The sequence below is a fragment of the Pochonia chlamydosporia genome, chromosome 6, assembly GCF_001653235.2.
Source record: "Pochonia chlamydosporia 170 chromosome 6, whole genome shotgun sequence".
NCBI classification, from domain to species: Eukaryota; Fungi; Ascomycota; class Sordariomycetes; order Hypocreales; family Clavicipitaceae; genus Pochonia; species Pochonia chlamydosporia.
In genome coordinates, this window is record NC_035795.1 from 575,020 (window position 1) to 588,414 (window position 13,395).

General features: G+C 49.0%; 4 protein-coding genes across 4 annotated transcripts; 2 read left to right on the forward strand and 2 right to left on the reverse strand.

Moving 5' to 3' along the window:
• Window positions 1-228: 228 nt before the first annotated feature.
• On the reverse strand, window positions 229-3,120 carry VFPPC_09793 (protein MGM1, mitochondrial precursor; the record flags this gene model as incomplete). Its single annotated transcript, XM_022428675.1, has 3 exons — window positions 229-668; window positions 744-2,768; window positions 2,826-3,120. 3 exons carry the CDS (start codon window positions 3,118-3,120, stop codon window positions 229-231), a joined length of 2,760 nt encoding a protein of 919 aa, XP_022284232.1.
• A 466-nt stretch (window positions 3,121-3,586) lies between these two features.
• Window positions 3,587-6,250, forward strand: VFPPC_09794 (AdoMet-dependent rRNA methyltransferase spb-1; the record flags this gene model as incomplete). Its single annotated transcript, XM_018288268.1, has 3 exons — window positions 3,587-3,754; window positions 3,823-5,611; window positions 5,694-6,250. The coding sequence occupies 3 exons, from the start codon at window positions 3,587-3,589 to the stop codon at window positions 6,248-6,250; spliced, it is 2,514 nt and encodes an 837-aa protein (XP_018141126.1).
• A 93-nt stretch (window positions 6,251-6,343) lies between these two features.
• Window positions 6,344-7,698, reverse strand: VFPPC_09795 (cupin-like domain-containing protein; the record flags this gene model as incomplete). Its single annotated transcript, XM_018288269.1, has 5 exons — window positions 6,344-6,419; window positions 6,477-6,542; window positions 6,596-7,025; window positions 7,127-7,287; window positions 7,448-7,698. The coding sequence occupies 5 exons, from the start codon at window positions 7,696-7,698 to the stop codon at window positions 6,344-6,346; spliced, it is 984 nt and encodes a 327-aa protein (XP_018141125.1).
• A 1,364-nt stretch (window positions 7,699-9,062) lies between these two features.
• On the forward strand, window positions 9,063-12,584 carry VFPPC_18006 (sterol regulatory element-binding protein cleavage-activating protein; the record flags this gene model as incomplete). Its single annotated transcript, XM_022429670.1, has 3 exons — window positions 9,063-9,094; window positions 9,192-11,587; window positions 11,665-12,584. 3 exons carry the CDS (start codon window positions 9,063-9,065, stop codon window positions 12,582-12,584), a joined length of 3,348 nt encoding a protein of 1,115 aa, XP_022285230.1.
• Between the last annotated feature and the right edge of the window lie 811 nt (window positions 12,585-13,395).

Sequence of the window (13,395 nt, forward strand, 5' to 3'; positions counted from 1 at the left end):
AGAATGCGTGTATATACATACTGAAAACAAGAGAGCAGAGAACCTCCCGCTAAAACTGAAAGATTGGCATCGAAATATAAAGAAAGAGAACGACCCATACTTGACAAAATAAGGAGCCTCCGGATATTAGGGGCAGTTCTACAGCCATGATGGCGCCTCAGGATCAATTGGGATTTCCAGGTTTCTCAGAGTAGAGTCGACCAAGATCCGGAGTTCCATGATTGGCAATTAAAACAGGCCCCATCTGCCACGATGCTTCTCGCCGTCAGGCCTGCGTGTGCCAGTCGGTCGGTCGCGCTCTCTGCCCTCTAGCTGTTTCAGACTGTCCATTTTTTCAAGAACAAGTTCCAAAAGCTCCTTTCTGCGTATTACCTCTAGATGTCGGCGAATTTTGGGGTCTTCCTTCGCAAACCGCTCAACTTCGTCCTGGGTGAGGTGGCGGCCAAGACGGAGATCCAACTCGCGAGGGAAGTTGTAGTAGAATTCAGAAAGCAACTCAACATTCAGGAAAAGAACAGCTGTAGAAGCTAACTTGGAGGCTGCAGCGTCTAAAAACACCTCAGGGCAGTAGTATTTATTCTTGGCAGACGCACATTGCTTAGATCTGAGGGCCATGAGTCGCATCTTAATAATATCAGCACGATCGCGAAGAAAAGCTGCCTCACGTCCTAATTGTTATTAGACCACAATTCTCAATTGCAGAGAGCTCCCTCGCGAGGAGATTAATCGGACCGAGCACGTACCTTTGGCCAGAAGTGAAGCGCTGAAACCGCCTGCACCGCTTCTACCGTCGCCTTCAACTGTAATGTCGCCTTTCCGAGCCTTGTCGACGAAATTCATGACTTCCTTTAACTTTCGGCGACCACCCACAGACGACTCAAGCCCGGTCAAAGCAGCCTCGCAGTCATATAGTTCCTTCTTGAGCACATCTCCAACGTGTTGCCGCCCTTGAGCCCACTCCCGTTCCTCAACCTCAATTTCGAACTTGAAGGGCTTAATGCAATTCTCGACTTGATCACTGGTGCTGTAGAATCTTTCATTGAGAATGGTTGATGCTGCCTCCAAGATGGCTTGGCGAGCGAAAGGATGAGTTGCGAAATTGGAGTTGTTAAGAAGCTGATCGACATGATTTTGTAAGGAAGAAGCCACAACAGTAGTGGCGAGACGGCCAACACCGAGCTTAGTGAGGGCTGATACTGACGCATCAAGCTGCCGGTGCCAGTACAACGAGGAAGCTTCTGCCTTCGGCAGAGCTGAGATGTGGTCAGGCTCTTCTGGGGCCAGCGACAAATCTATGATAGGTTTGTTCCAGTACCTGGCAGCCAAGAGGTCCAGTACTTTTTGATCGAGCTCGCCTTTCAGCAGCTCTCGCATCTGTGGTCTGCCAAATTCGTCTGTGAATTTCTTGAAAGAGTGCTTGAAAGCGTCCAAACTCTCCGCGAGATACGATTCCGCGGACAGAGGCCGATCGTTATATTGTACTTTGAACTCATAACTTGCCTCTTCCAGCTCTTGTCGAATGGCATCGCTTGTGCTTTGCAGGCTGGATGACATGGTTTGTTCAAGTACATGCATCAACTTTTTGCGCAACGTAGTCGTGCCAACATTGACACCAGCGTCTGGCCCGAATTCTAGAGGATGCGAGGAGAAGAAGCTGCTCTCATTTTTTGCTATCGTCGTCATCAGATTTGCTTGCCCCATCTTAAACAACCCGTGCGATGATGGTGCTTTGGAAACAACTCCCACATAGCCAAGACGGAGAGGGTATTGCTTGTCGTTGAGAATTGCAGCGCCACGTGTGGGCTCAACCAGGTCCATTTTCGTGACAACCCCTATTGTCCGTTCACCTCTTGGGTCAACTCGGCGTGATGCCCTCAGTGCGGTTGAGTTTGCAAGGTCCACGTCGGCAGCCGAGATAGCTAGAATGACATTTGGAGATTGGATGTACTTATCGCACAGCTCTGAAATCTTCTGCTTTAGTTGAAGCGGTTGGTTTTGACCAACAACCTGAATGTAACCGGGTAAATCAATGAGAGACAAGTCCGGAACATTGGGAGAGTAGATTGTTAGGTGTATAGGGTCATCCGACACACAGTCAGCGTCCGAGACTGCCATGTTGAGCTCCGTGAGCGTCCGTTGAATTGACGAGAAGTCTGAAAGACGCCTCAATCCGAGGTCTGGAAACTCTCCATATTCCTCTCCTGAACCTGGAGTGTTCACCAGAGTAAGCTCGATTGGTCTACGCGTGACCATATTTGAGCCCTTGGGCAGAAATTCATGTCCAACAATAGCCTCTAGAACAGAACTTTTCCCTGATGATTGGGAGCCAATGACAACAATAGAGGGGAGGGTTAATGAGCTGGACTGGCCAACATTTTGGAGTATGCTTCTGATCTCGATCATTTTCTTCGTTAAAACCATCATTTGATCATCATTTGCGACCTCTTCCAAATCTCGGGGATCATCCTCTGAGGATTTTTCGTAGCCATAAGCTGCTGCAGTAGCACCAATAGCCGCGGCAGCGCCGGTTCTGCTCTGTCTTGGGTCACCACCACCTCCTTGTCCGCCCGAACCCCCTGTGCCAACGTCTTCATGTATTCGAAGGATTTTTTTGAGCCAATCTGGCGCATCGACCTGCTCCTTCGTGTTCTCCCATCCCTGACGCGTTTGAGCAGCAACATCCTTGGCCGTATCAAACAGGTTGGACGCCGTCGAGGTGACTGTGTCTTTGGTGGTATGGAAGAGTTCGATGGCATAAGTACTTGCCTCTGTGGAAAGTTAGGGTAATTCATGGATGAACGCGTTAATAAGCGGTAGGGACGTACGGTTTGCTTGATACTGAACCCAGGCAAAAGCACCAATTGCCAACCCACCGAACATAGCGGGTATTCTGGCGAACTTGACAACTAGCTTTGGCAAGAAGCGGGCGAATGAGATTCCGGCAATGACTGCATTATGGAACGAGTTGCCGCCAAACCACATGCGCCTCCTAGTCGCTCGAATGGATGAGTCGGCTCGTAGTAGACCTCCCGTGGGAACTCTGTGTAGTTGTCGAGTGACAGAGACTGATGCGCGTCGTGTGGCAGGCCGCAACCCAGCGGCTAGAACTTGTGAACTCATTACGATGGGAGTTGTCGGTCGCAGGCGTATACTCAGGTTCGCCTATGGTCCTAAACAGGACCCTTAGTCAAGGAAGCCGATTCGAGCCTGGTGTTTAGCATTCGCGAAGCTGCATTTGATTGATATGTATTTGGATGTCGTCCATGAACCTTGGAACTTTGGAACAAGGCTGCCAGGCCAGGTGCCACCGCTATACCCACCTAAAGTACCTACCTACCGGTACCTGGCCGCCTGTCCCTTGTCGAGAGGTCCATGTGCCCATACATCCGCACTTTGTCACCACATGCAAGCAGCTGGTGCCAGCCAGTACTTTGGCGAAACAAGTGGGGCAATGCAACTCTCGCCATTTGACAGACCTTGGGCTTATCACCACGTGATGCCACTTATCGGGAACTTTTCCGTCAAAATTTCTGGATTTCCCACTTAGAGCCAATGTCCGTTGTGTACACTCATTTATTTCGCCATCATGGCGATCCAAAAGAAGCATGGCAAGGGTCGTCTTGACAAGTGGTATAAGCTTGCCAAGGAAAAGGGCTACCGTGCTCGAGCCGCTTTCAAACTTATTCAGTTGAACAAAAAGTATGGATTCCTGGAGAAAAGCAAGGTCCTTTTGGATCTTTGCGCCGCACCTGGTGTAAGTTTGCCTATCACTTTCAAAAGGACTCTAAGAAAGAAATGTCTCCAGCTAATCTCTGCAACTAGTCGTGGTGCCAAGTTGCCGCGGAAGTAATGCCCGTAAACAGTTTAATTGTCGGCGTTGATCTTGCTCCCATCAAGCCGATACCCAGAGTAATCACCTTCCAGAGCGACATTACGACTGAGAAGTGCCGTGCCACTATTCGACAACATCTGAAAACCTGGAAAGCTGACACTGTATTGCACGACGGCGCGCCGAATGTTGGTACCGCATGGGCTCAGGACTCGTTCAACCAGGCAGAGCTCGCTTTGCAGTCCATGAAACTAGCGACGGAATTCCTTATCGAAGGTGGCACATTTGTTACCAAAGTTTTCCGATCGAAGGACTACAATCCACTTTTATGGGTGCTGAATCAGCTCTTCACGAAGGTCGAAGCTACAAAGCCGCCTTCGTCTCGAAATGTGTCCGCCGAAATTTTCGTTGTTTGCAGAGGCTTTAAAGCCCCCAAACGTATCGACCCTAGATTTCTCGACCCGCGTTATGTTTTCGCCGAACTGACTGGTGCAACACCGAATAACGAGGCCAAGGTTTATAACCCTGAGGTGAAGAAGCGGAAACGAGAAGGTTATGATGAGGGTGACTACACCCAATTCAAAGAAGTCGCCGCTAGCGAGTTCATCCAGACGACAGACCCAATCGCTATCCTCGGATCATCTAACAAGCTCACATTTTCACAGCCACGCAATGGGGACGTTGCCCTGGCGGCCCTGGACAAGCTGCCAGAAACTACTGAAGAAATCAGAAACTGTTGCCGAGATCTCAAGGTCCTTGGAAGGAAAGACTTCAAGCTACTCCTCAAGTGGAGACTTAAAGTGAGAGACATCTTTGGCTTTTCAACCAAGGACAAAAAGTCCGAGGAAGATCCAAATGGAGAAGAGGTGGCTGAAGTTGAACCAATGGATGAGGAACTCCGTATTCAAGAAGAGTTACAGAGCATGAAAGACAAGGAGAACTCAAAGAAGAAAAGAGAGCGGCGTAAGGAAAACGAGAAGAAACAGCGCGAGATTGTTCGTATGCAACTCAACATGGTTGCACCTATGGATATTGGCATGGAAGAGTCTGGGCCAATTGGAGAAGGTGCCATGTTTTCTATGAAATCTGCGGACAAGTCAGGTGCATTGCGAAGACTCAATCGTGGAAGAATGGTTGTAGTTCCCGATCAAGTACAGTCAACAGCTCACAACAGTGTTGAAGGACTCGACCAAGGCGAAAGTGAAAGTGATGATGAAGAAGACCGCCTGGAACGGGAACTTGACTCCATGTACGACAACTATCGCGAGCGGAAGGCCGAGGCGGACGCGAAATACCGAGCTAAGAAAGCCAGGGAAGAGCGAGATGATGAATGGGAGGGCTTCTCGGCCGACGACGATGCCGAAAAATCAGACTCAAGCGTATTCGAAGAAGAGAACGATTCTTCGGACGATGATGACGACGACATGCCAACAAGAAGCCTGTTGGCAGATCTTGACGATAGCACTCCCCCAGCGGATGGATTATCTAAAAGAGCCGCGGCTTTCTTCAGCCAAGATATCTTCAAAACCTTCACCATCAACGACAAAAATTCTGTTGACATGAATGGGCATGAGATAGCCGTGACCACTGGCGGGCCATCTTCCAAGGATGAGCAGTTGAACGGATTGGGTACCAGCCGTAAGAAGGGCTTAGAGTCTCCCAAAGCGAACAAACAGCTACACCCTCAGGATGACGAGACGGACAACAGTGAATTTGAAGTCGTTAAGAATACAATTGACGACGACTGGGAAGAGGAGAAGAGACTTCCAGATGGCAAGCTCGGTATGTTGCAGACTACCTACCGGTCCCCTGCTGCCCCCCCCGACTTTTTACCTGTACATTGCCCCTGACGAATCTTTTTTAGACATTGATATTATTACTGCCGAAGCAATGACGTTGGCTCATCAACTTGCTACGGGCCAGAAGACTAGCCACGACGCGATTGATGATGGCTTCAATAAGCATGCATTCCGTGACAAGGATGGCTTACCTGAGTGGTTCATGGATGATGAAGGCAAGCACGATAAACCGCACAAGCCTATTACCAAGGCAGCGGCGAATGCCATCAAAGAGAAACTCAGGGCGTTCAACGCAAGACCCATCAAAAAGGTCCGGGAAGCTAAGGCAAGAAAGAAGTTCAAGGCTGCTCAGAAGTTGGAGAAGCTTAGGAAGAAGTCCGACATGCTCGCCAATGATGAAGGCATGACAGAAAAGGAAAAGGCGGAAAGTATATCTAAACTCCTGAGCAAAGCTGCTCGAAAGAAGCCGTCACAACCCGCTAAGCTGGTGGTGGCTCGGGGCTCGAATAGGGGAATTCAGGGCCGACCAAAGGGTGTGAGAGGGAGATATCGTATGGTGGATCCGCGAATGAAGAAGGAGCTGAGAGCGCAAAAGCGAGTTTCTCAGAAGAAAAAGAGGTGAACTCTGGCTTAAGGTGGTTATACCTGTACGTTTTGCATACACAGCGAATCTATACAATACATCCCTTCCCATCTTGCCATCTAGCGAATAATGTCAAGTTGCGTCATTGGCCAGAGTCCGAATAAGGGAAGCCGCTGGAAAAAGGGGCCCAGTAAACTCCATGTCGTACCTGTAGTGATTTAAGTCAGGAATCACAATCGTTGAGTTAATGGATTCGTGAACTGACCAGTAATTAATGGCAACGACGAACCCTTCGCGTTCGGGGATAGTTGATTGGCTAACTTTGTGGTACCTGAGTCCCAGAGATGTCAACAAATGTAGACGAACTTGACTCGGCAGACTCACCACAGGGCTGGCAGGTACAGCATATCTCCAGGGTCTAGAGTTACTCGCACTGGTTGAGCATAGTGAGAAAACCGCGTGGCGTTTGATTGCGGATCATCTGGGTCCCAAGTCGCAAAGGGAACCAGATCTACCCCTTCATCAAGGCGAATAGAAAGACCAGCTTCATCGCGGACATAGGTAGCCGGAGTAAGCAAAGTCTCGTTCATACAAGGATGGCATACAGGGGGCAGTAGAACAAAGTGTTTTCTGCCCACGACCTGTACAAATATGTTTTCAAAGTTGTCCTTGTGTGTTGCTGTTACAGACCTAGAGTTGCCTATCCACAAATTCACCGCATCTGGTGCCTTCTGGAGGGCGATGCGTGCGAACGGAATATCTTTTTGTGCATCTGGAAACAAACAAGAGTACTCGTCCCTGAAATTATCATTTTCTGATCAAGCTCCAACATTAGCCAGTCGTTGCAGGTGAAAGGTGTGAAGTAAAGCGACGGCAAATTTGCAAGGACCAGCGTGGGGAAGCAGATAGACTAACGTGTTTGTGCGTACCACACTTCCGATCCGGACGGGAAAGACTCATCTCTCTCCTGTTGTAAAATGTACGTGAGGAAATCATCAAACATCTGAGATTCCTCGTGAGGCTTTGATAGAACAGTAACATTGTCTTTCGGCGAAAATGTTGGTGCATCTGCGTTGCTGGACGTAACGTCGAGTTAGAACGAAACGGTACAGAGCTGTATATGTATGCCACCATATGGAAGGAAATGAGGGAAAGTTTCATCATAGGAAATCAAGGATGAAGATGCCAACTGCTGTATGGACAGTTGGAGAAAAGAGCAGAAGGACAAGTACGAACCCGTGAGGAGTGACGGCAACCTTGACGGTCTGTCCAGCCATTGCCGATCTCAAGTAGTTTGAATCCCACTCCCGAGTAGCTTTCCACGACGATGCACCTCCACGTACCACAAATGGCGAATTTCGAGAGACATATCGCATGAATTCCAAGGGGCTAGGTTCGGAGTCGAGCTCCTCAATGGTAGGATTGTTGAGCTCGTTGAAGGTGCAAATTAAGTCTTTGAGCGCGGAGTCAATCTTTGAAACAGGCATGTTGAATTCATAAGTTCGTGATCATGACAGATCTTCAAGTGTCGAGATACAAAGGCGTCTGTTTTATGGCTCCTGCGTTCACACCAAAAATCTCATGTACTGCCAGGCACAGCCTGATATTTTGAGAGGTCTGGTGTCTGGGTTGGTAGTGCAAATACTCTGACAGTTTTCCATGCAGAACCAGACCCAACTGGGCCCTTTCATGTCAATGGCTGGGCGGGGCTTTCAGCAACATGCAGTCACCGCATTTGCCCACGGCCTTCATGTATTCATTACACCAGACACGTTGGCGTGGGACATCAGATGCGATCAATGTACATGTGCTGTATGTACTTAAGTAGAATGGAATTCGCAGGTCAAGACGGCTTAGAAGCTTCTCCCAGGAACCCATCGCACATGCATGTCAAACTGAGGCCAGGTAATGTCTGGTCATTTCGTTGTGGTCTGGTGTCCTTGCCACTGGTGAATGGTCAAGTACTTACGGAGTACATGCAGGTGGTATTGACCTTTCTGTTGCGCCCAGTGCCTCATTCCAAGTTGAAGTTGGGGCTTGTGCCGTTTCTGGCCACTCGCCGCGAGCGGCAAAATACATGCGACCTAGATTAGGTACCTAGGTACCTAGTAAGTATGGAGTCTGGTGGATTGACTCAAGAGACACCCACTAAAAACTTGTCTGGTTTGGTCTGGGTGAGCGCAAATGTCAAGCACGTCTGGTCTGGTTCAATGTTCAATGTTGTGGCCGGAGGAACGCTCTGGTGGGACTCGCGACACCAGTGAACTCGAAGCGAAACTACCTGCCTGGCCTGGCTGGCATGATCTGCGTTCGAAACCTTATTTCTTCTGTTGCTCCACCCACGATGCACACTGCACTCCCTTTGCGACATCCATCAATTTTGCCCCCATGCGGCCATCTGGTCTTTGAGTCATCATCATGCCTGGCATCTGATCTCAGTTTTCAGCCTTTGATCTATCCCCAAACATTGTCATTGTGGGCATGTTGAGTGCATTGCCCTTGTCAGTGCCACCGAAACCTGCATTGAAGGCCTGGCACCATAAAGGAACAGGCTGCTCTTGATCCTACAAGGCCTAGTACCATCCAGCCAGGGAGTATTACGGATTTATCGTCACCACAGACATATGGACAAGCTCACTGCTTGCATATTATGAGGCACCTGGATCCTCAATTTTCGCGCGTACCACGACTTGAACCAACCTCCACGCAAATGCAAACACATGCTCCTGAAACCATTTGAAGTCCTGAGAAGTTCTTTGTGGCTTTCATCTCTCGTGTGTACATCTACGTATAGCCGTAGGATCCAAGAGCTGAATTCTTATTGCACTCGTGGTATGCTCCATATTGCGACATGATTTGGTACTTGTTATATCCTTTACGAGGGTATGTTGGGGGCCAACTGTGATTCAAGCTCCTGTCTATTGACAGCGTCGTCGATTGAGCTTCAACGCTTTGGCCAATTTCACTGACCAGGTTCTAGGACGACCGAGCCCCCGGATCTCGCACCATCGCATCCCCTTCGTCGTGGCTTCTCCCGTTATGGTCGATATGTCGCTGGCCATGTTATCACTGCTCTGCTCATATCCGCAACTGTCGCTACCATACTCATCTATCCTATCCCTTATCTCTTCACCAGGGATTTTGTGAATGGCGCATCATATCTACCTCATCATGTCTGGACCGTGGCTCAACCGCTTGCGTATGATGCTACCGTGGAACCAGACATTATCATGAGGTCCGTGTGGGTTCATTCTAGCTACATGGAAGCTCTCAACCCCGATCTACTTGCGTCGGCATTGCATCTCCAGGACGAACTTTTGGGGGAGACCAAAAATTTCAGCCCCAGAGATGCGCCACACAAACTGGCGACTTCCCAAAATGACGCCGAGTTATCGTTGGCTCAACGAGACGCCCTGCACATTTCCAACGGCCTTACGAACCAGTCGTGGTTTTTCCATTCGCCATTGCTCTACTGGCAAGGCTCCCGAGACAACTTGTTGGCGGATCGTGACATTCTCTCCACTATTAATGATAGGAAAAACCAGTCCAACTTCGCCAATACTACACTCCGCCATTCCGTCGTTTTTAGTGGAAAACGTTTTGAGGATCGACGACTAGTTGCTGCTGATGCTATTGTTATCACTCTTCTTTGCCTGGGGGACTCCCCCGTTGGCCGTGAATGGGAGAAACGGGCGCTATCTGTTACTAAGAAACTGTCTAACCAGTTTGACGTTTATCCATCCGATGGCAGGTACGCGAGGAGCCAACTATACGAATTCCAATTTCGACCTATTTCAGTTCAAGATATCCTCAGCCTAGCATTTGCCTATGGCTTCGCATTATTCTATTTTCTCATGAGTCTCTCAAAGCTACGAGCCGTCAAGTCAAAGATTGGACTCATTGTCACAATTGTTACTCAAATCGCCTTCTCCATCATGTCGAGTTTCACTGTTTGCGCAATACTGAACTTTGACTTGTCACGGATTCCGCAAGGCGCGTATCCCCTCGTTGTGCTATCCATGAGCTTGGAGAATATATTTCGGCTTATAAATGCTGTTATTCTTACCCCATCGGAGGATAGTACAAGCAACAGAATTGGCCACGCATTTGGTCAAACCGCTCTTACTGCACTGGCTAGTTCGCTGCAGAATGTCTTGATTCTCGTTGGCTTATCTCGCATGGTGTCCCCGGGAGTGGCTTCATTTTGTGTCTTTGCAGCCGTTGCCATTGTTTTTGACTTTTTTTATCTTTCTACCTTTTTTTTGTCTGTCCTTAGCGTCGACGTGAGACGTATGGAATTAGGAGATGCGCTTGCCAAAGCTGCTTTGCGACAAAGCCGACGCAAACAGCTGGGAAACGGCCGTGGCCCCTGGACCGACGGCTTTTTTCAGGGGAAAATTGCCTGGTCAACACGGATTGCGGGGACTGTGATTATGATTGGATTTGTCGTTATAGCGCAGTGGCATTTCTTTGGCGATGACAACATGTTTCGAAAACTTCTGCGGCTTTACAGAGGCACTGACACGACTTTACTCCGAACATCCGACTCGGCATTGTTAAAAGGTCTTCATCAGGCCAGAGGTCATACCTCGTGGCTGAGAAATCAGGACCACGAAACAGCCAAGGAAATCATTCGGCTAATTAAGCCTGGAGCTTACAGCTACGTCGCTAGAGTCTTTGAGCCACTCGTATTCGTTCAGCGAAACTCTGATCGAATACCTCACAGCAAAGAACCTACCCTTCTACCCGCTGCATATGACTTTGTTCATCACCAGCTATCGCGCTTTGTTGTAATAGTGGTTGTGATTGTGGCCGCTCTTCGACTGCTCATGAACTATCTGCTGTGGGGTGAAGACGAGGAGCAGCGGAATCGCGAGGAACAGGATGAAAACCCCATGGTTTCAGTCAAATCCATGGGTGGTGGTCACATCCTCGACGTCGCCATGCTGAGCAAATCAAAAGCGGGACATATTGTATCTGTTGGCCTCGACAGAGTCGTCCGAGTTTGGGATGTTCGGGGACAGGGGTGTAGTTATGTTGTGGCAGACGGAAATGACACTGAGTTATGTCCGTTTCCCATATTAGCCATGTCGGTTGATGACACATGTACCTGGCTGGCTCTGTTGTCGACGTCACAGGTATCATTCTGGAATCTGCAAGAGCATAGATGGGGCGGTTCTGTACCCTTGGAAAGCACCTCGCAGCGACCCGCTGCGTTCTTCTTCGAATCTCGCTCATATACCGACAAACCGACCATTATACTCGTGCATCATAATGGTACATTGGTCGAACTCACTTCTGGAGCACAAATTGCTAGCAGCGTGACTTCCATTTGCCCTGAACCGCTGGCGCTTGCTCGTGTTCTTTTCAGGAAGAGTAAGCTTGGCTCCGTTATGCCTACGGGCTATCCCATACATAGTTGATTCATTGCAACTAATCCTCATATGAAATAGGCAATACGGAAGCGTTACCATTCGTTGTGACTGTCTCCAAACAGGGGCAAGTCTACGTTAGCAGGAGACAGGAGTCGTCATGGACCACCCGGCTCATGGATTTGAATCTCCCGAACGCCAAAGGAATCGCTCAAATCGTGCCAATTTCTCCTCTCGGAGTGTTTGCTTTGGCAACAAATGATTGCGTCTACTTTATTGATGCTGAGGAGGGTGATGTGCTCCGAAGCTTCCAAACTGAGAGAATGGCTGCTAAATCTCTTCAATGCACGTACTCGCCTAATCCAACTTCTGAACCGGGCTCACTTGGATTAGCATCCTTGACACTGTGTTATGTTGGTGTAGAGACTGGCGACTGTGTGTTGCAAACCTATGTCCCCAGGGATGATGGGGAAGCCATTTATCTTCGAAGCAGGAAAGTCAAGGCGGATGGTGATGACTGTAGCTACGAGTCATCAAGGGAGATAAAAAAAAGAGTCAAGAATCCTGGAACTTGGCATGTCCTCTCAGACGGCAGTGTGGTTGGCATACGACTGGTGCTTCACAGAAATAACCGGCACAACCACACTAACTCCGGACTACGTCGACGACATGCAATGGAACAAAGAAACCTATATTCCTTTGCCAATTGGGAAGTGTGGGCAACTTCACCTTGCGATAAACCAGATATGGAGGAATGCCGACCTCTCTTCGAGATGAGAGATGAGTCAAGCCACTTGGTGGTGTCAGACTTAGGACCAAAAGTCTCGGTCGGACTTCGATCCGTGGCTTTTGCGTTTGGCAACGTTATTAAGCTGGTAACTTCTGGTCCACTTGAGCAATACGAGGTTGATGCTGCAAATAACAATTACGATGCACTGGTTGGTACGGCAAGTAGGCGCCGCAAGGCAGGACAGGCAGGAAGGACAAGAGCGACCAGCTGATGTCAAGCGAATTTTGAGACAGTGTCCTTTGAGACAATGTCTTACGGGGTGCAGGGATGCTTCTATTCTTTTGAAGGAGCAACCATACGCGTATAGTTTTTTAAAACTATCTACTGCAACGAATAGTGAGGCACCACTGGCCTCACTGTATGCGACCACCAAAGCTCAGATGAAGCAACCGGCGACAAAGTCACTTCGGAGCCTTTCGGATCCTAGCAAGCAGATACAATCGTACAACAGCAGATTTCTACGGAGTATTCAGGGGAGAAACGCTAGGCCCTGGAATGTGTAGATCTTTGGAGATGAGGAGAAACATTGTGAACATGACCAGAGCTGTTAGCCTTGGTCGGAATTGGAGGGTTTGGTGTGTGCCAACAGTCTGTTTAGGTGAGAGAGCTTCAGTCCACATGACTTTGAGGAGAGTCTTTGGGCACTAATAACAGTAAGGGAGGGAAAAGACATCAATGGAGGCGCTGTGATGGCTGACGGCCAGTTCCGTGAGTTGCGTCTACGTTGAATGAAAGCACCGCTCGGATGAATAAGTGATGAGAGCTGAACAGTGGCAGACTCCGAACAAGAAGCCAAAGGACGAAGTTGAGTCACCACTTTACGTTTTCACAAATGTAGGCTCAATTGACAGACAGATGTGATGGATGAAAGCTGTGCACACATCCTTCCCTGCCGAAGGGATTGGCACGGGTCGACAAAGCGCTGCACCTTGGCAGCAATGAAGCCCATAACCTGTAATCCCTTATCTGCACCATACTTAGTACTGTAGCACAATCTCATCAGAATTGATTGAATGATGCAC